The 25,675-nt window shown below is 51.4% G+C and overlaps 3 protein-coding genes and 1 long non-coding RNA gene across 6 annotated transcripts; 1 reads left to right on the top strand and 3 right to left on the bottom strand.

The window, feature by feature from the left end:
• Positions 1-446: 446 nt before the first annotated feature.
• FTL (ferritin light chain) lies at positions 447-1,946 on the bottom strand. Its single transcript, XM_032388316.1, has 4 exons — positions 1,601-1,946; positions 1,285-1,431; positions 875-1,000; positions 447-758 (listed from the first exon to the last, which is right to left on the bottom strand). The coding sequence occupies exons 1-4, from the start codon at positions 1,700-1,702 to the stop codon at positions 606-608; spliced, it is 528 nt and encodes a 175-aa protein (XP_032244207.1). The 5' UTR covers positions 1,703-1,946; the 3' UTR covers positions 447-605.
• Positions 1,947-4,768: 2,822 nt separating this feature from the next.
• BAX (BCL2 associated X, apoptosis regulator) lies at positions 4,769-8,577 on the bottom strand. 2 transcript variants are annotated; one of them, XM_032388315.1, is made up of 6 exons: positions 8,496-8,577; positions 7,868-7,919; positions 7,631-7,777; positions 7,169-7,304; positions 5,352-5,456; positions 4,814-4,926 (listed from the first exon to the last, which is right to left on the bottom strand). In XM_032388315.1, exons 1-6 carry the CDS (start codon positions 8,527-8,529, stop codon positions 4,822-4,824), a joined length of 579 nt encoding a protein of 192 aa, XP_032244206.1. In that variant the 5' UTR covers positions 8,530-8,577; the 3' UTR covers positions 4,814-4,821. The 2 variants fall into 2 exon arrangements, with proteins under 2 accessions (XP_032244205.1, XP_032244206.1); XM_032388314.1 differs by lacking the exon at positions 8,496-8,577 and having other exon boundaries at positions 4,769-4,926; positions 7,868-8,452.
• A 624-nt stretch (positions 8,578-9,201) lies between these two features.
• LOC116622122 lies at positions 9,202-14,566 on the top strand. Its single transcript, XR_004297532.1, has 3 exons — positions 9,202-10,456; positions 12,435-12,527; positions 13,880-14,566. It is a non-coding gene; the product is annotated as an uncharacterized LOC116622122 (long non-coding RNA).
• Positions 14,567-15,161: 595 nt separating this feature from the next.
• DHDH (dihydrodiol dehydrogenase) lies at positions 15,162-23,173 on the bottom strand. 2 transcript variants are annotated; one of them, XM_032388313.1, is made up of 7 exons: positions 22,697-23,172; positions 22,203-22,314; positions 21,583-21,746; positions 19,063-19,315; positions 16,980-17,104; positions 16,027-16,180; positions 15,162-15,783 (listed from the first exon to the last, which is right to left on the bottom strand). In XM_032388313.1, the coding sequence occupies exons 1-7, from the start codon at positions 22,784-22,786 to the stop codon at positions 15,674-15,676; spliced, it is 1,008 nt and encodes a 335-aa protein (XP_032244204.1). In that variant the 5' UTR covers positions 22,787-23,172; the 3' UTR covers positions 15,162-15,673. The 2 variants fall into 2 exon arrangements, with proteins under 2 accessions (XP_032244204.1, XP_032244203.1); XM_032388312.1 differs by lacking the exon at positions 22,203-22,314 and having other exon boundaries at positions 22,697-23,173.
• Between the last annotated feature and the right edge of the window lie 2,502 nt (positions 23,174-25,675).

Consider the following 25,675-nt stretch of genomic DNA (forward strand, 5'->3'; position numbering starts at 1 on the left):
ATTCCCACTTGGGAGAACTTAATCCCCGAGTTTCACATCCCGTTTCTGTGCTGTGCTCCGAACCCCTAGCTCAGCACCTCTTGCATATCACGTGCTCCTGTTGCTTGACAACTGTTACTCATCAGATCCCGTTTCTGGTTACACTTTGTTCTTTCTAACAGTGCCTGCTTCCAGCTACCAAGCCTAGGTCTTCCTAGACTGTCCTTGGAGTCTAGGCTCTGCACTGTAGGAAGGACAGTTAACAGCCCAGCCAAGCGGAGAAGCTGCTACCCCCCCCCCCCCCCAGGTTAAGATTAGAGCTTAGAGTAACAGCAAAGATGGGACGCGGGGCCAACACCCAGCTCCCTGCCAGGGCAGTCCAGCTACAGGCCTTCTGAAAATAGATACCACCTCATTTCCCACACCATACACGCAAGCACAACAAAAACACACCCCAAACCACCAGCTGCTGCAAAAAGCTTTATTGTTTCCACTTGGTCCAAGGCTTGGGGGAGGGCTCCAGGGTGGTTAAAAAGCTGTCTCGTGGCTGCAGGGAGAGGCTGAGGCACAAGCTCTGGCACCAGGGGGCTGTCAGAGGGGCCCCCTCAAAGGCTGCTGGTCTCCACCTAGTCGTGCTTGAGAGTGAGCCTCTCGAAGAGATACTCGCCCAGTCCAGCCTGGGGGCCGGCCAGCCTGCGGAGGTTAGTCAGGTGGTCGCCCATCTTCTTGATGAGTTTCACCTCCTCATCTAGGAAGTGGTTCTCCAGGAAGTCACAGAGCTGAGTGACAGAAGAGGAGAAAACGTTGCCACTTATGCATCCACAGTGTGACAGATGGGGAAACGAGGCTCAAAGGGAAATTTGCCCAATTAAATGTGGATGGAAGGAGTACTTACATGGGGGTCTGCGCGGGCAGAACCCAGGGCATGCAGATCCAAAAGGGCCTGGTTCAGGCTCTTCTCCAGAACCAGGGCAGCTTCCATGGCGTCCAGGGTTTTCCCCCACTCATCTTGGGACGGCTTCTGTACAGAGGACAGAGGGCTCAGGACTAGCTAAACAGACCGCAAAAGCGTCTAAGGGCTTGCATCCATCACGCCCAGGCTCCTACAACTACCCATCCCAGGAGACCCCGTTGCGGTGTGGACAGCTACGTCTTCGGGAAAGTGCGCGCGCCTCCATTTTGCGCCGCACAAGAGCGAACACAATCGTCCAGAAGCCCACGCGGGGCCTACACCGCGACGGTCAAGGCGCTGGGCGCGCGCACGGACTACTGGGACCTGTAGTCCGCCGCCCGCACACTACTTACCTGGACGTCCTGGAAGAGGGCGCGGCCGCCACGCTGGTTTTGCATCTTCAAGAGACGCTCGGCGCCCTCGCGCTTCTCCTCAGCCAACTCGCGGAAGAAGTGGCGCACGCCTTCCAGAGCCACATCGTCACGGTCGAAATAGAAGCCCTGCGGGATGGGAAGCGCGAAAAACGGTTAGCGGGAAGAAAGGCCGCCCAGGAGCCCGGACTCCGCCCTCCGACTACCCTACGGGACAAAGGCGGCCAGCGCGTGCGCAGAGGGCCGGAGGTGCGCACTTGGGGGCAACTTAGGCTGGGGGCGTCCTGGGGACCCTCACCAGAGAGAGGTAGGTGTAGGAGGCCCGCAGGTGCATGTTGACCAGGCGGTTGACGGCGGCCTCCACCTCGGTGGAATAATTCTGACGAATCTGGGAGCTCATGGTTGATTGGTGGTAAGGTAAGCTCGAAATTGGCTGTTGGCTGGTCCCGGAGGCAGCAGGTGGCCAAGAAGATGGCTCCCAAGGTTGCGACTGGAAAAGAGGTTGGAGGGTGGTCGTTGGCTGGTTGGAGGGGCGTCCCTGGGTCTGTTCCGTCCAAACACTGTTGAAGCAAGAGACAGATCCGCAGGACCGCCGGGCGCACTGCTAGAGACCGCGGCCAAGGCGGCTTCTTTTATAGCGCGCGGGCCCTCGGGGGTGGGCCGTTCAGGGAGAGCGATCGGCCAATCCGCGGTGCTGGAAGGCGGGGCTTAGGACCAGCTATTGACCAATCCGAGCTGATAGGAGTCCCAGACCCCCGCCCAGAAGTGGGGAAGTCACGCGCCAGTAGCGCGAGGCTGTTGTGAAATGGGGAAGCGGAGGTGGGGGGTGGGTTGCGGGGGTGTAAGGGTCATGGGGCTGATTCTGGGACGTCGGGTTTGTGGGGGTCTCCCTGGTAGGTGGAAGGTTGATGGGGACACTGGGAGCCCTGGAAAATTATGACTCTGGAGTCTTGGGTTTGTCTCAGGAAAGTAGGTTGGATTCTGGGGTTGTCTCTTAGAGCATGGACCTTTCTGGCGCCCTGGAGGTTTCTCAAGAGGTGCGGAGACCTCCAGATGACTGGGGTTTGCTCTGGAAGATAAGGGGTCCCCGGATCATTAAGAAGTTTGGAAGGCGGTGCGGTGAGATATTTCTGGAATCTTGGGGATCTCTCTGATAGATGGATTGAAAGGGGGGACCTGGAGCCCTGGGGTTCACTCAAGGATTGGGAATTTCTGTAGCACTAGAGCTCAGGTTGGAAGTCCTTATTTTCTGGAATCTTCCCCTGGGAGAGAAGTGGTGGTGGTGTGTGTGTCTTAATACTCATGAAGTGATCTTCAAGATTAAAAGGACAGTTCTAGAGCCTTGGGGGTCCTCCTGCACCCCCCCCCCATAGGGGACTGGGATATTTCTGGAAGCCTCGTAAGGAATTTTCTAAGAGGTAGGAGTTCTGTGGAGCCTTTGAAAGATTGGGCCATTTGGAATACCTTGGGGCTATTTCAGGGGCCTGTTTTTCTGGAAGCTGACATGCGTAAGGTAAGGCTGAAATGACACTCAAGCTTTAGGGTCTCTCACGCTGCTTTTCCTGGAGACTATTCTGAGGGCAGCCAGAGACTTGGAATTCTCTTTGGCTCTGAAGCAGTCCCTGTCTTGCTTAACACATGCTTCTTGAAGCTCCCAAAGAGAAGCCCTGGGTTCTGGGGAAACAAGGAGGGTCTGCAGACCTGTGGATGGGATGTGTCTTTAACCAATGTACATTTTTTAAGTCTGTCAGTTGCAGGCTGGTGTCTGGGAAGCAGAGCTGGCTCAAACCAGGACTCTGCCCTCAAGGAACTCCCCGTCCTAGAGGGGGGAAAAGGAGAGAAAGACAGGAACTTGACCCTATTTTCAGTGCCCTAATGAGGGTAGCCAGTGGGGGTTGGGCAGGGGAGCTGAAGCCACTGAGGCCTGCTTTACAGGGGGGACACTCCAAACAGCCCAGGCAGGGGGGTGTCTCCTGACCCAGAGGTTGCTGGACCAGGCTGGTATCTGGGGTCCTTAAGGGGCACCTGGGCCCGTGGCCAGGGGAGCAGCCGTGCTGAGTCATGCTGAACTCAGCAGGAAGGGTCTCAGGCAGAGGCGGGGTGGGGCCACTGACTGACCTCGTGTCCATGGCAGACTGCAAACTGGCTGGGACCATGAGAACTAGGCCTGGCTGGGAACCAGGTCTGGCCCACTCCCCCAAGATGCGAGTGTGCTTTGTCTCCGAGTCTTACGGTCTTTTTAGTTGCCTTGATGTTTTCCCTGGTCTCCTGCCTGTGGTCATACTGGCCCCTCTCTGGGCAGTTGACTCAGTCTCCCCTCACTGCTATCTTATCTGTCAGCTCTCCCCCTACTTGGTGTCTCCGGGGAGAGTCTCTGGGGGAGGGGCAGTTACCCCAGGCACACAGTCACAATGGGGCCTGAGTTACTCATTCACCAAATTTCATACCTCAGCCTAAAGACCTTTAGCCTCCAGTAGGCCCCGCTGGCAGAGAGGTGGCTTCTTCACAAGTGCTCACTGGTAGAGGGAGAGGAAGTGGGGAGACAAAAACGATCTGAAAAAGGACTGAGATCTTGGGGGTGAGGGGTAGATCATGGGATGGGGGAAAACAAGAGGCCCAGAGAGACAGAGGACAGAAAGACCGGGGGGGGGGGGGGGGGGGGGGGGGGGGGGGGAGAGACCCAGAGAGAAGGTACAACAGACCCTATGACCAAGTGATCTTAATCTCTATTTCCTTTTCTGTGTCCAATCTACAAGGCAGCTTTCCAGCATCCTCACTAGGGCCTGCTTTCCTGGAGGGTCCCACCCAGTTACTAGGCCAGCCCCTCCCCACGCAACAGGTGTCCAGCCCTGTCCCCTCAGGCCACACAGCACTGGCTCAGGCCTTGTCCTCTCTCTCAGAACCCCCGATTCCAGCCTTCTGACCTCCAGTAACTTCTCCACAGGGCTCTAGAGCCCTCTCGTGGTCCAGTAAGTCCTCCCAAGGCCTCCCATCTCTCCCCTCCCCCCCCCATTCTCCACCTCAGTAAGTGCAACTTCCTTTGGTCCCATGTGGTGGAAGCTTCCAAGCCCTAGTTCTCCAGGGCCTGCTGCACTGTTCTCTTTCCCTAAAGCCCCAGGCTCCACTGCTTGGCTTGGCCTTGCCCAGTGCTGCCTCCAGCACAAGACCGTAGGCTTCCACACAGTGATCTTCAGTTCCCTCAGGACTGCATGCTCCTGGAGGGCAGAGTGGAGACCTAACTCCTCACTAACCCAGAGGACACTAGGCTCCTTCGAAAAAGATTTGTCAGCACCTGAAGCCTGGTCTCCTGTGACAGCCAAGGAGTGGGCTCCCAGTGATTCAGACTCTGAAGTGTGGCCTGAAAGAGGTTTATTGCCCCCCTAGACCACTCCTCCCCATGCCCCCCCGCCCCAATAATTACAAAAGTAAGAAAAATGCCCATGACCCCCAATCCCCACCCCTCCCGGAAAAATGCCATAATTTATGCAGAAAAGACACAGTCCAAGGCAGCTGGTGGCCTCAGCCCATCTTTTTCCAGATGGTAAGTGATGCAGTGAGCACTCCAGCCACGAAGATGGTCACTGTCTGCCACGTGGGTGTCCCAAAGTATGAGAGCAGGCCGTCCTGTGGACAGGGACATCAGTCACTTCAGCAGCTGGGCCAAGGGGCAGCCCTTGGGCCAGCACAGGAGGAAATCAGGGAGTGAGGTGGTCATAGGGCATGAGTGGGGGCAAGAGCCTAAGATGAATGGATATCAAACAGCTGGCGTCAAAGGGTTATCAAAAAACTTGAGGGACTCCAGAGGAAATGGAGGCACCAGGAAGGACAGAAGGTACTAGTTAGGTCAGAGGTCACTGAGAGGTCAGAGGTCACCAGGAGGTCAGGGGTCACCAACAGGTCAGAGGATAGACAAATTAGGAGTTGATCAGACATGTGAGGAAATGCATTACAGACCCCATTTGATGATCCAGAGTCAGAGAGGCCAACACTGGTGGGCTCGGGAAGACCCAGGGGTCTTGGAGGAGTGGGGGAGGAGTTAGGGGCCTCACCCAACCACCCTGGTCCTGGATCCAGCCCAGCAGCCGCTCTCGAAGGAAGTCCAGTGTCCAGCCCATAATGGTCTTGATCAGCTCGGGCACCTTGGTACACAGGGCCTGCAGGGAGTAGGGTGGGCCTTAGGGACTGAGCCTTGTCCCCACTGTCTGGGGACAGTGGCCCCAAGCCTCCTTTCTCAACTCTGCCTCCCCTCCTGCCCCACTGCAGTCTCCTTCCACTCATACTCAGAATGAGCTTCATAAATTATAAACTGGATCTTGTCGCGGTCAACTGCCCTGCTCACATACCTTCCATGGCTCCCCAGGTGGTAAAGACCAAAAGGCATATCTTAGCCCACAAGGCCCTGTATGAAGGCTCTGACTTGATCGCATTCCAATTTTCCACTTCTTTTCTGTGTCTCATTTACCTTCTTCCATATCTTCATTCCCACCAACTCTTCCCTGCCTCAGGACCTTTGTACATGCTGATTCTTCTACCTAAACATGCTTCAACCAAGCAAATTTTTACTCCTCCCTCAAAGCTCTCATGTCAGGTCTAATGTCAATTTCTCCAGAGAGGGCTTTTCTGACCTTCAGACTAGATAGGACTAGACATACCTCCATGCCCATGACTCTCCAACTCCCTGAACTTCCCCTTCCCACCCTTTATTTATCTGGCTGCTTTCCTCCCTATTGTCCCCAGCACCTTACACAGCCCCACCATCACTCTGACTGCTGTCCCCCTCACCTCCAGCATTCAAGCCCCATCAGCTCAATCTGGCAAAGACATTAAGAAATCTACTCCCGGGGGCGCCTGGGTGGCTCAGTCAGTTAAGCGGCTGCCTTCGGCTCAGGTCATGATCCCAGGGTCCTGGGATCGAGCCCCGCATCGGGCTCCCTGCTCAGCGGGAAGCCTGCTTCTCCCTCTCCCACTCCCCCTGCTTGTGTTCCCTCTCTCGCTGTCTCTCTCTCTGTCAAATAAATAAATAAAATCTTTAAAAAATAATAATAATAAAAAAGAAATCTACTCCCTGCCTCCACTGCTACCAACGGAGGCCAGGTCAGTCATCATTCACCAGAACTACTCCAGGTGCCTCCTCCCAGCTTCCCAGCTTTTGCCCCATATCTTTTTTCCTACGCACAATGGCCCCCCAAAATTGTTAGGCTCCCGTTCCCCTGATATTTTAAAGTTAAAAGGATTTCATAATGAACAGCCATATGCTTACAGCCTAGATTGTACAATTAACATTTTGCTTGCTAGAACAATCCTTTAAATTTATAAATCAGGTCACCTCACTCCTGTTTAAAACCAGCCAGTCACTCCCCTCTCATTCATGGCAAAGTTAACATCTTTAACATCGATTGTGGGGGGCCCTCACAAGACCTCTTGCAATCTGCCCTCAATGCATCAGCCTTGGTCCTGCCTCATGGCCTTTGCACTTGCTGTGGCCACCACCAGATGCCTTTCCCCCTGATCTTCATAGATCACCGCAACGTTGGCTTTAATGTCACTCGCTCTTAGAAGTTGTTCCGACCGCTTTGCATTATATCATCCTAGTTTACTTCTCTCAGCACCCATTGGACAATGTGAGCTCCAAGAGAGCAGGGCTCCAGCCCGCTGTTTGGTGCTGCATCTTGGGTGTCGAGTACAGGTCGGGCACACAGTAGGCCCAATAAATGCTGCATGAATAAATGAAGGAGCAAACAACCAGCCCATAGCTCTCTCCATTCCCTTTGGTGAGTGGGCTGCCACAGGGGTTGACCTCACAACCCCTAGGTCCTCGTAGGTCTGAATGGAGCTTCCCTGGGCTCACTGCCCTGCAGCCGCCCACCTTGAGCACCAGTTTGCTGGCAAAGTAGAAGAGGGCAACAACCCGGCCCCAGTTGAAGTTGCCATCGGAAAACATGTCAGCTGCCACTCGGAAAAAGACCTCACGGGGGGAGTCTGTGTCCACGGCTGCGATCATCCTGCAGGAAAAGAGGAAAGCCAGTGCTGGGGAGGAAAGATCAGGCAGAATGTGGAGACCCTGGCATCCACCTCATACCAAAGACAAGGAAACTGAGGCCCAAGCCAGGCTGACGTGAAAGAGAGAGGGCCAGCATGGGGGAAAGGGACAAGATGGACACTTAGGAATGTGGGGAAAATGACTCCCTGAGGGAGGGTTTCAATATTCTAAAAGAAGGAAGGGCTGAGAGTCCAGAGTGCTGAGCAGAGTGGGGGCTGGACGAGCTGGACCCATGGGCTGAGGGAGAAGGGGACCAGTGGCTGGACTCCTGGGGCCCAGGGGCCACACCTCTGTAATTCCATGTTACTGTCCAGTTCATCTCCGATGCGCTTGAGACACTCGCTCAGCTTCTTGGTGGATGCATCCTGGGGCACCTGCTCCAGGGCCAGCTCGGGTGTCTCTCCCCCCATTCGCCCTGCTCGATCTTGGATGAAACTAGAGTGGGAATGGAGTGTAGGGGGTGCAGAATCAGAATGGGGCATCACTCCTCAAATCCGCTTGGCAATAATCACACCTCAAACTCACCCCTGAAGCAAAAGGGCCCCTGTCTTCATGATCTGCTCAGAGCTGGTGGGCCCTAGAGGAGAAAGGAGGGAAGAGGTGCCTGGACTCTTGGGTTCTAGGGGATCCAGGGAACCAGGGTGGCTCATGATCTCTGAGGGAGGACAACACTAGGGGGTCCTGCATTTCTGGGTTCCTGGTAGATACAGTGGCTAGGGGCCCGGACAACTGAGTCTCTAATGGAGAAAAAGGCAGGGAGCCTAGGCCTCTAACCTACGTTCTTCCGGCGGAGGCGGCTTAGGGAACACTTCACACATCCAGACCCCTGGCCTGAGGGGACAGATGAGAGACCCGCCCCTCCCACCAGGAAGTGGTGCCGGCGACAAGCCCGGGCCTGCCCCGGGGGCTTGGATTCTGGGGTCTCCAGCTTCTCGGCGGTCCGAGAGCACCAGACAGGAAGGAATCGGGGCACGAAGGCCAGAGAGCCGGGAACCCCCGGGGAGGGAGGGGGCTGGAAGCTGGCAGCGCCCGATCCGGGAGTTTCTGCCCCGGAGTGCTTGGAGATCGCACGGCCCCAGACCGGCAGGAGCGATCGTGGGGCCGGCCGGCGAGGGGGCTCGCCCTCCTCCCGCCCGTCTGCCTCCCGCCTCACCCCCGCCTCTGGGTTGCTCCCCGGACCCGTCCATCACCGCCGCTCCCGCCGCCGCCTCTCGCCGGGTCCGCCCGGGCGGCCGCAGCACGCCCCTGGTCACGTGACCGCCCACTGAGCGTGCGTCCTCTCACGTGACCGCCCCGCAAAATGGCGACCGCCCGCTGTCGCCCCGCAGGGCCGTGAGGTCACGTGACCGCACCGGCCTCTCCTGCCGGGGGGAACTCGGCCCCTGTCACGTGACCGTCCGAGCCGTACTTCCCTATAGGAACCGGTCGTGGCGCCCTTCTCCCGGCCACCCGTTCCATGGCAGCTCTAACTTTCATTCATTCATTCGTGCGGCATTTTCGGAAGTTTCAGGTGGGATTTGAGCCCTCCCCAGGGCAGAAGGAACATCGGAGGCCAAAATTATCATTCACTGAGGCAGGACGTTTCAGATGATTAAAGTCTGTGAGTTGTTTTTGTGGAAATAGAAGGAATATAAAGTTCAAAAAGTGGCAAAACTAATCTATGCTGATAGATTGGCAGGCCATGAAAGGGGAAGGACCCCGAGACAGGCACCTGTGTGGGGGGGGGGCTGAAATGAGCTGTATCTTGATCTAGGTGATGATTACTTGGGTATACACATGTTGAAAAATTCATGCAACTGTACATACGAAATGCGCACTTTACTGCATGGAAATTATTATATCTCTTTAAAAAAAAAAAAGAAAAAACTCAAGATTAGAAAATAGGCTGGGGTCAGATAATGAAGGGTGGGGCATATAAGAGAAGGCATCTAGGTCCCAAGGGTCCTCCCCCTGGGAGCCATAGCAATAGATCATAGGAGTCTTAATACATCAGCCTAACACCACGAGGAACATAGTCTGACAAAGTCAAGTTTATTGACCCATTGTGATGATGGAGACCACACAAGAGAGAAACCATGGAGCATTTTGACAAACAAAGGAAAAGGTAGAGTTATTATAGGATTTGCAGGAAAGATAGAATTTAGGTGACAACTAAATGATAGGCTCAAAGCAAGTCAGGGTCAACATCAGGTGCAGACTGTGAAGAGGAACCAGGGTCTTGTACCCTTGGAAACTACAAGGTGAATCTAGATGTGGAGTATTGGGTCCAGAAAGCCTTTATGTGAAGCTCTGCACCTAGATTGGAAATTGAAGCTGCTGCTACTCTGTTTCAAATGATTAGGGGCAAGGGTGGGATGTTTCATTTTTACTGATAGATTTTTCAACACTTTATGATTTTAGGGAACAAAGTTTCTCTGTGAGAAAGAAAGCATGTCCTTGGGGGAAATAGTGTTTCTTATTAACTTTGAAGCTAACTTAATCTGTGCCTGTTATTCCAGCCCAATGAATTAGCCCTTCCTTTGCCTTAATTACAGAGAAGAGAACAAAGGGCTTTTAATGCAGCTACAGACCTCTAAACAGTACAGCCGTTGAGTAATGGGGAGAAAACTTCTTAGCTAGTTCTGAAGTCAAAACTGTTTATAATAACAAAGATGCTACATTGGAACTGTGAAGCCCACCTCCAAGATGGCCCCCGACGATTTTAGTCTCCAGGTATTCATGCCCCTGTGTCGTCCCCTCCCACACCGAAGAGGGCTGAGCAGCGTGATCAATAGGATATAGTGGAAATAAATGACAGAGTGTGACTTCCAAAGTTAGGTCGTGAAAGTTACTGCAGCTTCTGTTTTGCTCTCTCTTGGATCACTCGCTTTAGAGGAAGCCAGCTGCCATGTTATAAGGACACTCAAGCAGTCATCGTCCAGGGAAACACACGTGGTAAAGAACCAAGTCCGTCAGCCTTGTGAGTGAACCACTTTGTAAACACAAGCTCCGGCTCTAGTCAAGCCTTCAGATGACAACACTCCCTACCAATGTCCTGACTGCAGCCTCACGAGAGACCCTGAGCCAGAAGCACTCTGCTAAGCCACTCATAGATTTCCAACCTTCAGAAATTGTGTGAGATAATATTTATTGTTGTTTTAAGCTGCGACGTTTGGGAGCAATTCATTTCACAGTGATAGATAACTAAGACATCAAGGATAATTACGACCTATTTACAGATGAGGAAACTGAGGCCCAGAGAAGGAGCTGAACTTTCCAAAGTTGCACAGGAGTTCTCATGGGTGCTCTCAGGTGTCCAGCTTGACAGCTGTGTTGTTTGCACAAGGGCTTTCTTACTCAGCCCCATTCATAGGTCCTGCCTCTTCCATGTCCTCCCAGACTCCAGTCTCTCCCCTCTAGTCCATCCCCCACATGGACTTAGAAGGGTCTTACTCTACCAAGAGCTGATCATGGTCCTCCCCGCTCATAGCTCTCCCATGGCTCACTGGTAATGAAAAATCTCTTACACATTTTTTAAAAAGATTTATTTATTTATTTTAGAGAGAGAGAGAGAGAAATAGCATGGGCAGGAGGAGGGAAAGGGAGAATCTTCGAGCAGACACCCCGTTGAGCAGGGAGTCCAATACAGGGCCCCACCCAGGACCCTGATATCATGACCTGAGCTGAAACTTAAGAGTTGGCTGCTTAACTGACTGAGCCACCCAGACGCCCCTGTCTTACACATTATTACAAGACAGTGAAGCTGGGGAGGCTGCGTGACTCAGTTGGTTAAGTGTCTGCCTTTGGCTCAAGTCATGATCACAGGGTCCTTGGATTGAGCCCTGGGTCGGGGCTCCCTGCTCAGTGGGGAGTCTGCCTCTCCCTCTCCCTCTGCCCCTCCCCCCGTGCTCTCTCTCTCTTTTTTCTCCCCTGCTCTCTCTCAGATAAATAAAATCTTTTTTTTTTTTAAGATTTTATTTATTTATTTGACAGAGAGAGAGACAGCGAGAGAGGGAGCACAAGCAGGGGGAGTGGGAAAGGGAGAAGCAGGCTTCCCGCCGAGCAGGGAGCCTGATGCAGGGCTTGATCCCAGGACCCTGGGATCATGACCCGAGCCGAAGGCAGACGCTTAATGACTGAGCCACCCAGGCGCCCCTCAGATAAATAAAATCTTAAAACAAAAAAGGACACGGGATGCCTGGGTGGCTCAGTCGGTTAAGTGTCTCCCTTCAGCTTGGGTCATGATCCCGGGGTCCTGGGATCGAGTTCTGCGTTGGGCTCCCTGCTAAGCGGGGAGCCTCCTTCTCCCTCTTCCTGCCACTCCCCCTGCTTGTTCTCTCTCTCTCTCTCTGTTAAATAAATAAATACTAAATCTTAAAAAAAAAAAGGACAATGAAGCTAATAGAATCTGCTACTTATAGTACATCCAAAGAGGAGAGAAAGAAACTGATATTTTAAAACTCTTCTAACAAAGAAAAATATAACTTACAGATATTTTAAAGTCATAGATTTATATTACATGATATAAGTTATAGGCGGAATCTGGATGTGGCTTACCTAGGTCCCCTGTTTCACATTCTCTCCCAAGGCTATCAGAAAGGTGTCAGCTGGGGTTCTGGTCTCATCCAAAGTTTCAACTGGGGAAGGATCCATTTCCAAGCATGCTTACATGGTTATTGGGAAGACTCAGTTCCTTGAGATATGTTGGACTGAGGATCTCAGTTCCTTGCTGGCTGCTGGACACAGGCTGTCCTCACTTCCTTGTCATGGGATCTCTTCATAGGGCAGTTCACAGCATGGCAGCTGGCTGCATCACAGTGAGCAAGCAGGAGTGCAAGCAGGACTGAAGTCAGTCTATTATCACTTAGTCTCAGAAGGGACATCCCATCACTTTTGCCTTTACCAGATCACTAGATCCAGCACACCCACAGGAGAGGGGAGACACAAGGACATGAAGACCAGGAAGTAGAGGTCATTGAGAGCCACCATAGAAACCAGTTGCCACACCAGGAAAAGAGGAACCCTTTATGTTGTGGGTGCTAGGTTATTCAGGAGCAGTGGGCCCTGGTGGCTGACCTAGGAAGTTTTTCATGTCTTTCTTCTATCCTTCTAGCTTGTGACTCCACCATCTGCAAACATGGCTTCCATCTCATGGTGTAAGACGGACACGCCAATGCCCAACACCACGTCTCTACTCCAGTACCAGGTAGGATTTGGGGGTTCCAGTTTTGCTTAGACATGTTAAAAATGAATCCATCTCTCATGTTGTAAAAGTTGTGGTATCAGGTGTTCCGGTTAGCTATTGCTGTGTAACAGATCATCCCAGAGCTTAACAGCTTCAGATCACAGGAAGCATCTTATTATCTTGCACAGGCCTGTGGGTAATGGAATTGGGGAAGGCTTAGCTGGGCAGTTCCAGCTTGGGGTCGCTCAGTGTTTTCAGTCGGACAGCAGCTGGAGCTGGAACAGTAGAGTCCGTAGTGGTCAGGACCTGCTGATTGAGCATCTCTATCTTCGTGGAGTCTCTAGGCTTTCCATGTGGTTTCTGTGTGGGTTAGTTCAATCTTTCTTGTGGCTTGGTGGCTTCAGGACAGCTGGACTACTGACATTATGGCTGAAGGTTTCAAGAGTATTTCAGCTCACAAGAAAGACATTGCATTGCCTTGCCCGACAACCTCACAAGTCATGGGGCTTGACCTTCTGCCATGTTGCAGCGGCTACGATTGAGTCATGAGCACACTCAGTTTTAAGAGGAGAGGAACTAGAGGAACTCCAACTCTTCATGGGGGAAGTGAGTGGGGACAGGAGAGATCTTTGGAAAATAGTAAGGTGGCAGACCAATTCAGCTGCTTTAGGAAAAGTTAACATAACTGTGACTTAAACATCGATTAAGCTTATTGACCTCTCATGTAAAGTCTAAGAATATGCAATACCAAGCGATATGAACATATGGAGTGAAGTTCCAGTGTCAGGGAGTGTGTGCTTAACTTTCTATGTCAACTTGGCTGGGCCACAGAGTATCCAGAAATCTGATCTTACATTTTCTGGGTGTTTCTGTGAGGGTGTTTTGGGTGAGCTTAACATTTACATTGGTGACTTAGTAAAGCAAACTATGTTCCCTCATGCGGGTGAGCCCATCCAATCAGGTGAAGTCCTGAATAGAACAAAAAGGCCGACCCTCCTCAGAATAAGAAAGAATTCTTTCTGCCTGACTGCCTCTGAACTGGGACATCGGCTTTCTTCCTACCTTCTGGCTCACACTGAAACATCAGCTCTTCCTGCATCTCAAGCTGCAGGCCTTCTGATGAGAAGTACACCATCAGCTCTCCTGGTACTCAACTCAGGCCTTTGGACTTGAGACTAGAACTGAACATTGGCTCTCCTGGGTCTCCAGGTTGCCAACTCACCCTGCAGACCTCAGGGCCTGCCCACCTCCATAGTCGTGTCTTTCTTCTATCCTTCTAGCTTGTGACTCCACCATCTGCAAACATGGCTTCCATCTCATGGTGTAAGACGGACACGCCAATGCCCAACACCACGTCTCTACTCCAGTACCAGGAAGGGAGAGGTTGAAAGGGAGACCATCCTCTTTGCCTAAAAAATGCCGTAACTCAGATGCTGCATACATCCCATTGGCCAGAACCTAGTTGCAAGGGGGCCTGGGAAATGTAGTCTTTAGCTGGGCAGCCGTACGTCCAGTGAAAACTTTTGCATCGTAAGTGAATGATTACAGAGACATTAGCCATGTTTGCCACACAAAAGATGGAAACCAAGCAAGCAGAGGACTGAGACCAGTGTAGTGATAACTTAATGATGTATAATGGCACTTGGAATAGAAAATAATAGAAAACTCATTTGACTGATGTCTAGTCTGTCTCATTTGCTCAAAGTGAGAATTATTAGTGTAAACCCAATGTATCCTCTCTATCTTCTAGAACCTGGTAGAACTGGACTTCCTGGACTCTCTCTCTGGCTCATCAAGGTTGTGTGGCTAGTTTTTGCGAATGAATTACGAGAGATTATGTATGTTGTTTATGTGCTAGGGCATTTAAGTTTTGGTACCAGAGCCTCCAAAGCTTTCTTCCCTTGGCCACGGTGATTGGCAGGACTCCAGATTTTAGTGGCTCTGTGAGCCTAGATAGCAGGTATATAGATCTCAGCTAATACATAACGCCAGTGAAACGTAAACCTGTTATGCTAGGTTGAGATTTGAGGGCTGTTTGTTACTGCAGCATAACCTAACCTACACAAACTATTACAGAAAAATACGAAAGTTAGACCTACTTGGACCACAGAGCTAACCCTAATTGGCTGGCCAACCACCCACATATAGCCCCCCTCCAACTGCTTGGAATTTAAGTTTAGTGGGACGGACATCCTAAACCTGCCACACAGAGGGGCATATGACCCAGGCTTTGCCAATAAGGCCATTGAAACTGAAGGCAAGGGCGCCTGGGTGGCTCAGTTGGTTAAGCGACTGCCTTCGGCTCAGGTCATGATCCCAGAGTCCCGGGATCGAGTCCCGCATCGGGCTCCCTGCTCGGCAGGGAGTCTGCTTCTCCCTCTGACCCTACCCCCTCTTGGGCTCTCTCTCTCACTCTCTCTCTCTCTCTCAAATAAATAAATAAAATCTTAAAAAAAAAAAAAGAAAGAAACCGAAGGCAAGGGCCACCTGGGTGGCTCAGTCGGTTAAGCATCTGCCTTCAGCTCAGGTCATGATCCTGGGGTCCTGGGATTCGAGCCCCATGTTGGGCTCCCTGCTCAGTGGGGAGCCGGCCTCTCTCTCTCTCAAATAAATAAATAAAATCTTAAAAAAATAACAAAAAGAAAGAAACTGAAGACAAATCCCTTCTTTCCAGTTGAAATGACTTTGGTACCATAATGGAGGCCTGGAGCTTCTAGAGACCAGTTTGGGAAAGGCCTGACCTCAAAGTGAAGGGCCATCAGTTAACATTTGTTGAGAATGTACCGTGCACCAGAGGCTGTTCATATACCATCTCATTTAATCCTCACCAGAGGGTGGTTAGTACTGTCTCTCCTCTGCTGATGAGGAAACAGGGGCGGGGAGAGGCTGCAGGAGAGTGCAGTTAGGGACACACCTCCTACCCACATGCAATTCCTTGCCCAGGGTCACACAGGGTATGGTAGGCAAACCAAGGATCTGCCCATAGGTGTCTGCTCCAAGAACTTGTGAGAAATGTGGTCCTGACCCTGCCTTCCTCCCCCTCCCCACATCCTTCTACCAAATTTATTCTCTAGTGACCCCTTTGGTGACTTCTTTGCTCCAGCTCCCACCAAACCACCATTGCCAAGATCTCTGGGAGCCATGTCTTTATTTATTCACGGCATGCATCAGCGTTTGTCTTGGGGGAAGGTGACTCCGATGGCCTTCCTTACTTCTTCAAGGATGTCAGCCAGGAGTTCAGTTTCTGCCAGGGGTATCACAGGACTTTCCTTCAGGCCTGGGGAGAGTACAGTTAGGGACCCCTCCTACTCACACCTCCAAGATCAAAAGAACTACCATTCCCAGAATCCCAAGAGGCAGAGTAATGCATGGTTCAGGCAGATGGATGCCCCAGGCGGTCCTGGGAATTGTAGTTCTAGACAGCTACTTAGAGTGGCTGAGGGTTGGGGAGTGGCCCACCTCCACTACCAGGTTTGCCCCTCCACCCTGCCACTCTCTCACCCATCCTCCACATCCTTACCCTTTCGCAGGCACTCCCGGACATGCTTGGCCTCATAAACCATGCCTGCTCCATTTGTAAAATTGAATTCCTTGCTTGGGGTTGGGGGCAGCGGGAACTCCTCATGCTCTCCCTTCACCACCAGCTCTGTTGGGCACCAGAAGGGGTTGAGGATCTGGGGGGAGAGAAGAGGTGGCTACTGGGGGCTCCAGCCTAATGATATTTGGGGGCCTCCGTCTCACACCTGGTGGCTAGGGGCTGGTAGGAAGACTTGCCCCCCTCACCCCCATTGCTGAGGATTCGTTTCTCAGCAGCAGGACTGTCACAATAGAAGCTTGTCCATCTCCCCAGGGGCAAACCCCTCTCTAACCTGATGCTTAGACCTCATGAGGACAGCTTATCTTCACATGTGTGTGAATCTCCCTTGCAAGGAGGAGACTTAAGACAATCTAGTACCTTCTTACCTAGTTGGAGACTTGATTCTTTTTTTGGCCCCAGAGCCCTGGGAAGCCTACAATATTCCCATACCCAAGTCTAGGCCAAACTGGAAATAGAGATGTGCCCAGGCAAGGTCCAAATTCTGCAGTTCAAGCCTGGGGCAAGGTCCAAATTCTTCTGCTAAGAACAGGATTTCTTTCTAGCAACAGGGCTCCATGAAGCCCAGTGAAGCTGCTCTTTGGTAATGCTTGGATCCAGTCCTGGAAGCAATTCCAAAGGCCACAGCTGCCCCCTAGGAATGGTTCATAAGAACCGGTTTCTCCCCAGGCCTAAGGATTTTTGACAGACCAGGAAGTTCACCCTCAGGAAGGAGCCTGGAGGTCCAAACCCATCCCTTGTCCTGGTGGTTGATGATGGATTCCTTAGCAGTGCTGGGGGAAAAGGCTGCTTCAGCCCATAGCCAGCTCCAACAACCACAACTGGTCCACTCCTGTTGTGAGGGGCCACGGTTCCCAACTTGGCCAGTCGTGCCCCACCTGGGCCATGCCCTTGGTACCGCTCACAAAGGCCATATTGGAGAGCTGAGCAGAGATGCTGCAGGTGAAGCTGGCATGGATCCCTCCTGGGTACTGGAGGAGCATGGTGACAGTGTCATCCACACCTGGGGAAGGCACAGGACAGGAGACCGCCTGGTCTCAAATCCTGCCTATGGAACGTTGGGCAAGAGATCTCGTCTCTAACACAGCAGTGAAAAAAGAATGAAGCACTAAAAACACGTGTGCATGGGGCGCCTGGGTGGCTCAGCCGGTTAAGTGTCCGCCTTCAGCTCAGGTCATGATCCCAGGGTCCTGGGATCAAGCCCCGCATCAGGCTCCCTGCTCAGTGGGAAGCCTGCTTCTCCCTCTCCCACTCCTCCTGCTTGTGTTCCCTCTCTCGCTGTGTCTCTCTCTGTCAAATAAATAAATAAAATCTTTAAAAAAACAAAACAAAACACATGTGTAGGGGCACCTGGGGGGCTCAGTAGGTTAAGAGTCTGACTCGATTTTGGCTCAGGTCGTGATCTCAGGGTCGAGGCTTTGAGCCCCGCATAGAGTTCTGCGCTCAGTGGGGCATCTGCTTGAAGATTCTCTCCCTCTCCCCTTCCCCCCCACTCATGAGATCTCTCTCATTCTCTCTCAAATAAATAAATAAATCTTTAAAAAAAGAGAGAGAGAGAGAGAAAGAGACTTAACCTCTCAGAGCCTCCGTTTCATCCCTCTTTAACCTGTTGCATCGGTTTGTGAGAATCAGTTTCCTCAGCTCTAAAATGGGGATAATAGAACCTGTCTCATACATTGTTACAGGATTACACCTAGTGATGTAAAATGCACAAAGCACTTGGAAGGCTATTTAGATGACAATAAAGGCTATATAAGCATTAGTTAAACATTAAGTTAAACATAGCACGTAAAGTACTAGCCTGGTTCTGGAACACATCGTGCGTGCCCTCGATGGAAGAACCTACCCACCTAATTCTTTTGCTTTCAGATAAGCCCGAGTTTCTTTTTTTTTTTTTTTTTAAAGATTAATTTATTTCAGAGAGAAGGAGGGGGGAGAGAAAGAGAGAGAGGGCATGAGCTAGAGAGGCAGAGGGAGACGGAGAGAGAGAACCTGATGCAGGGCTCTATCCCATGACTCTGAGAACATGGGCCCAGGTGCCCCAAGTTCTTATCCTGGATCTGCTCTGTGAGCCTGGATAAGTCACCCTCTGTCCCAGTTTCCTCATCTACAATATATCTAGCTCAGGGGAATCATCCCTCTAATAACCCTAACGCAGAGGAAGCACTTGATAAAGAAAATCTGTTTTTGGAGCTACTATTTAGCCTAAAAGTTGGCCAGATGTTAGACTGAGAAGCTTTTCTAAAGTGTGACATCCACCCGTGTATATTTTCCTGGTGATTCATTGCCTTCTGTGGGGCCATTTGCGGAGATGGCCACGGGAATTCCTCTCATCCCGCCGTGAGCAACCCTTGGCAATATGTCTTTGCAGCTCCTTCTATCAAGAGGTATAGGCTACTTGCCCACCTCTGAAATCTGAGCTGGCTTTAAAACAGTAGCAAACAAGGTAGAGGCAAAAGTTTGAAAAATGCTTGCACCCTAGGGCCTGCTTTTTGCTGCACCTAAAACTTAGCCCACAGTGTGAATGAGGCCAAACTAGCCAGATGGAAAAAAAAAAAAAAAAACAACTGACTTCATTAACTCTTTATGAGAACTCCAGTACCCCTTTCTTTCTTTCTCTCTCTCTATTCCCAATGTGGGGCTCAAACTCACAACCCCGAGATCAAGAGTCACAGGCTCTACTGACTAAGCCAGCCACGTGCCCCTATGACAACCCTGTTATTAACATTTTACCAGTAACTACGACTCAGAGATGTTGAGTCCCTTGGCTAAAATCACACAGCAAACTCCAGGACAGAGCCTGTCCACACTCTCAACTCTGATCCTCTTTGACTTCAGGCAGGAAGTTCCTACAGCTGTCTAACCTGATTCTCATGGGCTAGGAGACTTATCCCCAGCTCAGGGCTCCCAGTGAGGGAGGATCACTCTTACCATCATCATATGGTCCAGGATAGACAATACCTGTTTCATGGAGTCTTCCCACGGCTGAAATCTTTTCTGGCTTCTGCCCACCAAAGACCATAGAGATGAACTGGACGCAGTAGATGCCAAGGTCCAGCAGGGCACCACCAGCCTGGGCTCTGTCTACGGCCCGGGGCACGTGGCTGAGGTCCTTCCCAAATTCTGCCCGAGCCACCCGGAGATCCCCCAGAATTCCCTGAGACACAGCCGACCTCAGAGCCTGTACAGCAGGAAAGAAGCAGGTCCAGATGGCCTGCACACCAGAGGGGAGGAAGAAGGACAGTGGAAAAGGAAAGAAAGACGTCAGGACCCAGGAGTTAACCAATCACTTCCCCTCCCTTCTGGGGAGGAAGTACTGCTGCTCCCCACTCTCCACACAGGAGCCCTCCCCCTCCCTTCCACAGCCCTGCTCAGTCCCCAGGTTGTGTCCTGGCCCTGAGTCCCTCTGCCCTCTCCTCTCCTCTCCATTCCCATGGCCCCAACTCTGGCCTTAGTCCTTTCTTCTCTGGACCATTCCCCCAGTCTCCCAATGTTACGGGCTCAATTGTGTTTCCACCAAATTCAGGTTGAGGTCCTAACCGCCCATTCCCCCCCACCCCCCACCCCAGTACCTCCCAGTGTGGAGATGGGGTTTTTAAAGAGGTAGTTAGGTTAAAATGAAGTCATTATAGAGGGCCCTAATCCAACAGGAAGAGATGAGGACAGTGACACAGAGGAAGGAGCCAAGGAGGGAGGCCTTAGGAGAAACCAGCACTGCTGACACCTTGATCGCAGACTTCTAGCTTCCAGAAGTAGGAGAAAATAAATCTCTGTTGTTTAAGTCACCCAGTCTGTGGTGGTACTGTTATGGCATCCCTGGCAAACTAATACATGCGGTCTCCCCACTCCAGACCACTCTCCACGTGGCCCCAGAGGCAACTTTCCTTCTCCTAGAGTTGACCCTGTCTCAAATTACTTGTCCGAGATCACAGAGCTTGGAACTGGTGAGATGGAGTCTAGAGTCCTCTGACTCTAAAGCCTGTCCAAGGTCAAGTTCCCACTAAATACATGAGATCTGCCCAGTCTTGTTTTCTTTAAGTCTTAACTCTGGGGGCGCCTGGGTGGCTCAGATGGTTAAGCGGCTGCCTTCAGCTCAGGTCATGATCCCAGGGTCCTGGGATCGAGCCCCACATCGGGCTCCTGGCTCAGCGGGGAGCCTGCTTCTCCCTCTCCCTCTGCCTCTCTCCCTGCTCATGCTTTCTCTCTCTCTCTCTGTATCTCTGTGTCTCAAATGAATAAATAAAATCTTAAAAAAAAAAAAAAACAATCTTAACTCTGCTTTCCCCCTCGGGCCCATTTACCTGTGCAATGTACTTTCCCTTTAAGGCTCAGATCAGTCCCTACCTGTGGGAAACTTCCTTGACTATCCCTCACACTGGGCTGATGCCTCTGTGTTCTGTCAGCTGCCCAGTACTATATCTATGAAAGTTTGTGCAACTGGGCATTGTGATAGCCCATTTCTGTGACTGTAGCAGACCTTGAGCTCCTTGAAAACTGAGCCTGTGTCTCACCCATTATGAATCCCCAGTTCCTAGGGTTGGATCTGGAACACAACTGGTGCCAATAAAAAACAAGGAAGCAATAAATTCAGAACTTTGGCACTGCCGAAGCCCAGTGCGAACCAGAAGCACTGAGTAACCATAGTAAATCTTGACTCTCTCCTCCTTGGGCACAGAGAACCTTGCAGACTGGGAGCAGTACTGGGCCCAGGACAGCCAGCTAGGACACAGGGAAGTAAGAGGCAGCTGTTGGACTACTGGCAGACCCTACAGCGAGGGAGCACTTAAGAACCACAAGACTCCTTAATGTGAAAATAGCTTCTAGAGGTCATTTGGCAGCCATTTTGTTTTTATTTTTATTTATTTTTTTAAAAGAATTTATTTATGAACAGAGAGAGACACAGCGAGAGAGGGAACACAAGCAGAGGGAGTGGGAGAGGGAGAAGCAGGCTTCCCGCTGAGCAGGGAGCCCGATGTGGGGCTCCATCCCAGGACCCTGGGATCATGACCTGAGCTGAAGGCGGACGCTTAACAACTGAGCCACCCAGGTGCCCGGGCAGCAATTTTAATTACTGGCACTCTGCCAACTGTCAGAGTTCCCCTATATGTAGCCATGTCTGATAAGGGGAAAAGCAAAGGCAGGATGACCTTGAGAATTGCCCTGGTCCTTCTGACCACTATCCTTGGAAATCCACCCAAACTCTGCCTATTGCTATTCTGTGCCACTTTTCACTCTGAAAAGCTGACAAAGTGTCTTTCAGGCGGTCACGTTTGCTAAGCAATGCCTCTCACTCGATGTTGCTAGCGGATTTCAACTACATCCTGGAAAACACACCAACCCCACCCAGTTCACTCTGTGGCCGTCTTTGTTCTTGACAAACCCTTCTGTTGTGTTCCTCCAAAAAAAAAGTCCACTGGCAACCATGTTTAGTCATGGCAAGAAGCGCTACGTTAGAGGTTGGAAGGTCCCCTCCACCCTCACCTCCATAAGAAAGAGGCCTCGGGATCGGGCTTCCGCAACCATTTCGCGAACTTCCGCAGCGTTCACGCCCATGCGCTTCTCGCACAGGACGGCCTTGCCCGCTGCCAGGCATAGCAACACTGCGGCCTTGTGCTGGGGGTGCTGGGTGCCAATGTAGGCCACCTCTAGATTGGAAAGTAGGAGGTCGGGAGATCAGAAGCCCCGCCCACAACCTAGAGGCCCCGCCCCCAGCATCCTAGGAACTCGGGTCCCACCGACCAAGGACAGTCGTGGGGAGCCTGTTTCTCCCTTTCTCTCTGCAGCTCCCGCTGCTTATGCTCTCGTGCTCTCTCTCTCTCAAATAAATGAATAAATAAATAAAAATCTTTTAAAAAAGAAAAAAGCCTAAACGGGCTCACTTACAAATTCAGGCCCCTCCCAAACCGCCGAGGCCTGGTTTCTAAACGCAATTTCATACTAGACTGTGAATCCCAGACCAAAGCCGTTCCTACAGTTCTGGTTCCCAGCCGCCGATCCTTCCAGAAGCACACAGGGATTGGACCATCCCGCGGAGCCTTGTTTATCCTACGGAGCAGGCTAGAGGCAGCGCCGCGGTGGCCTCGGCTGCCCTTGCCACTCACCCACATTCGGGTCTTTGGCCAGCTCCTCATAGGACCCATAGGCCTTGGGGATGTCATGTTTCCTCGCAAACTCCTTCGCCCGGCTCAGGTCTCGGGCCGCTACCGCCACAACCTGGAGGGACGCTAGGGTCAGACTTGCGCGGCTGGGGCAGGTGGATGGGAGGGACGTTGATGGAGAAAGCCCCAGAATAACAAAAATTATGTCCCCCAGGACGGAGGCGAAGGGAGGGGTTCCTGGGAGAGGGCGTGACGGGGGCCCGACACGGGTCCTGAAAAAGAGAGATCTGGGGCAAGCGATTATTAAATCCCCTAATACCTAAATTTCTTCTCTTCGCAGTAGTTCAAACAAAACCCTCCCAAACTTGACGAAACCCGAGTTCACAGGACAGAAGTGTGGAGAAAGGAGTAGGGAACCCTGGCTCCCTCCTCCCTCAGACCCAGGAGTCCCGGCTCCCCGGCCTGCTCTTCCACAGGATTCCGGAGGGAGGGTGGACCTGGTGCTCGGAGCGAGGCAGCGTTCGCAGCACGGTCGTGAAGTCGCTGGAGATAAGGCCGACTGACACGATGCCCCAGCGAAGGGCCATCGCCAAAACCTGGGATCCCAAAGTCTTGCCACCTGCGCCTGGAAATTAAAGACCTGACGCCCCGCCCAGCCGGGGGCGTGGTCATTTCTCCGCCCCCATTGCAGCTACGCCACTTCTCATTGGCCAGTAGGCCTGCGCGTCCCTTCAGTTCAGTCCCAATGCAAAGGAGGTTATTTAAATCTAGCATCCCCATTGGAAGGGCGCACCATTGGCTCCGCTTTTTTTGGGGGGTGGGTGGGACCAGAAAGACTTCTTCCGGCGCTAATGGCGACTTCTAACCACGTGACTTTTTTTTTTTTTCCCCCTTTTGAATCTCTAAGCCCAACGGAGGGGTTGAAGTCCCCACCGGACCTCAAGAGTTGCATGCTCTGGGGCGCCTGGGTGGCTCAGTCGTTAAGCGTCTGCCTTCGGCTCAGGTCATGATCTCAGGGTCCTGGGATCCAGCCCCGCATCGCGCTCCCTGCTCGGCGGGAAACCTGCTTCTCTCTCTCCCACTCCCCCTGCTTGTGTTCCCTATCTCGCTGTGTCTCTGTCAAAAAAAAAAAAAAAAAAAAAGAGTTGCATGCTCTACCCAGTAGCCCGCCAGGCCGCCCAGGAGAGGATGGGGAGGCTTGCTTTCTTGTCACCTTCGGAGCTGGCCCCCTTCCTCCTTCCCCCAACTCTTTTGCTCCGAAAGCCGCGCACCCTTAGGAATTGTCCAGAGGGAGGGACAAAATAGTAATAGCAAACATCATAATTACTAATATTTCTAGAACGCCTGTCGTGGCCAGGCCCCCAGCTCCGTGCTTGACTTTCCTCATTTCTAATTTCTCACCACAGATCTGCAAACTAGGTTTCTCTTGCTCCCTGTTTACAGAGGAAGAAACCATCCCAGAGAGCCATGGTCGTTTTTTGAAAGTCTCACAGCCGGGATGTGAAGACTTGCAAACTGGCTGCTTCCAAAGAGCATGGTTTTAGAAACCAGGCTGTTCTGCTTCTTAAAAGTGCTGGTGCCAGGCTGACTGGTTCCCAGCCCCTCCTTGCCCCTGCCTGGCTGTATTGCTTTGCACAAAGGGTTTCCCTGTCAGAGCCTCCCTCACTTTCCTATTCTGGAAAACTGAGGTCACAATGGCATCTACCTGTTTAAGAGGATTAACTGAGCTCCAGAGCCTATGATGTAAAATATAGCAAATGATTGTTCTCTAAGTCAATTGGCAAAAGGCTGGCCAACTTTACCCACAGCAAATCTGTGCACTTCTCTTCCCTTGTAGACGTTCAGTTAAGATCTGAGTTTCAGGGGCGCCTGGGTGGCTCAGTCGTTAAGCGTCTGCCTTCGGCTCAGGTCATGATCCCAGAGTCCTGGGATCGAGTCCCACATCGGGCTCCCTGCTCAGCGGGAAGCCTGCTTCTCCCTCTCCCACTCCCCCTGCTTGTGTTCCTGCTCTCGCTGTCTCTGTCAAATAAATAAATAAAATCTTAAAAAAAAAAAAAAAAGATCTGAGTTTCAGGGGCACCTGGGTGGCTCAGTTGGCTAAATGGCTGCCTTTCACTCAGGTCATTATCTCAGAGTCCTGGGATCCAGCCCAGCATCGGGGAGCAGGGAGCCCGCTTCTCCCTCTCCCTCTGCCCCTACCCCTTGCTTGTGTACTCTCTCAAATAAATAAAATCTTTTTTAAAAAAGGCCTGAGTTTCACTCACAGAGCTTCCAGGTTCACACAAACTGCTGAATAAAAATATTAAGGGGTTGCGATGAGGACACAATATCACTGCTGTGAAGAAAAAGAAAAAAAGATGGGGAAGATAGTCTTTGAAACATTAGTTCACCATCTTCCCAGGTTGCCACCTTCCTGAAAAAAGCAACTTTCCCTTTCCCGCCATCATTTGTCTAGCGAGTATTGATTTTCCAATGGCAAGTAGCAGGTTCTCTGCCTGGTAAGAGTAGTGATAAAGAGCAGACCAGCGGTGTCCAGGAGTTAAGGTTTGGAAGAGTGCTGTTATTAAGGGGTAACAGGCACGAGTTTCTGTGGATGGTTGAAACAGTTCTGTATCCTGAATGTGGCGATGGATACTCAAATCTTCACATTGGATAAAGTCTCACAGAACTGTATACTAGAAAATTTTAAGGTGCGTGAAAATCTGAGTAAATGCTGGTGAAATCCAAATCAGGTCTGTACCGGATTAAATAATGTAGCAATGTTAGTTCCTGGTTTTGACAATGCACTATATTTACCTAAGATATCATCATGGGGTGGGCTGGCGGGTGTGTGTGGGGGGAAGCTAGGCGTAGGGTACAAAGGACCTCTCTGTACTATTTTTGTAAGTTCTTAAACAGTTTCAGGATGAAATGTGATGACTTAAAATTGTTGGCAGTGAGTTCGTGTACCCAGAGAAATCATTTTGCAATATCCGGTAAAGTAAAAAGGGAGGGTGTCTCATGATCCAGCGATTTCTATTGTGGGTAGAAGATACATACCCTTGAGAAACTCTCAGATGTGTGCCTGGGAGGACATATGTAAGGACATTTATTGCAACTTTGGCTGTGATAGCTCAAAATCGGGAAGAGCCATCAGTAGAAAAACTCGTGAGCAAACAGTGGCAAATTCTAGCAATAGGATACCACATAGCAAGGAAAATGGATGAACTAATTCCACACTAATTCCACACTGTTTATACATGGAATCTCAAAAACTTAAACTTCAGTGGGAAAAAAAAAAAAAACCACTCAAGTGACATCACCGGGATATAGTACACACACTGAACTGTGATGGCTGTATTTAATTCATAATCAAGTCAGGAAAATCACTGACCTGGGACGAGAATCCTGTGTGCAGAAGGTCTGACACTCAACTAGAGGTGGATCACCAGCGTTAAGCACATGATAGCATTTCTGGGACCTGGAGTGAGAGCCAA

Source organism: Phoca vitulina, unplaced genomic scaffold (assembly GCF_004348235.1).
Source record: "Phoca vitulina isolate PV1807 unplaced genomic scaffold, GSC_HSeal_1.0 scaffold52, whole genome shotgun sequence".
NCBI lineage: Eukaryota > Metazoa > Chordata > Mammalia > Carnivora > Phocidae > Phoca > Phoca vitulina.

Coding starts and splice junctions, on each gene's coding strand:
- BAX (XM_032388314.1), bottom strand. CDS start 7,992: ATGAGCCACCCTGGTTCCCTGGATCCCCTAGAACCCAAGAGTCCAGGC. Junction 7,778..7,867: donor GGGGCCCTTTTGCTTCAGGG/GTGAGTTTGAGG, acceptor TTCCCACTCTAG/TTTCATCCAAGATCGAGCAG. Junction 5,457..7,168: donor CCAGCAAACTGGTGCTCAAG/GTGGGCGGCTGC, acceptor TACTCCCTGCAG/GCCCTGTGTACCAAGGTGCC.
- DHDH (XM_032388312.1), bottom strand. CDS start 22,979: ATGGGGATGCTAGATTTAAATAACCTCCTTTGCATTGGGACTGAACTG. Junction 21,747..22,696: donor TGCCTCGCTCCGAGCACCAG/GTCCACCCTCCC, acceptor TTTCCAATCTAG/AGGTGGCCTACATTGGCACC. Junction 19,316..21,582: donor GAGGCCTCTTTCTTATGGAG/GTGAGGGTGGAG, acceptor TCTGGTGTGCAG/GCCATCTGGACCTGCTTCTT.
- FTL (XM_032388316.1), bottom strand. CDS start 1,702: ATGAGCTCCCAGATTCGTCAGAATTATTCCACCGAGGTGGAGGCCGCC. Junction 1,432..1,600: donor CCTACACCTACCTCTCTCTG/GTGAGGGTCCCC, acceptor CCCATCCCGCAG/GGCTTCTATTTCGACCGTGA. Junction 759..874: donor CTGCCCGCGCAGACCCCCAT/GTAAGTACTCCT, acceptor TCTGTCACTCAG/CTCTGTGACTTCCTGGAGAA.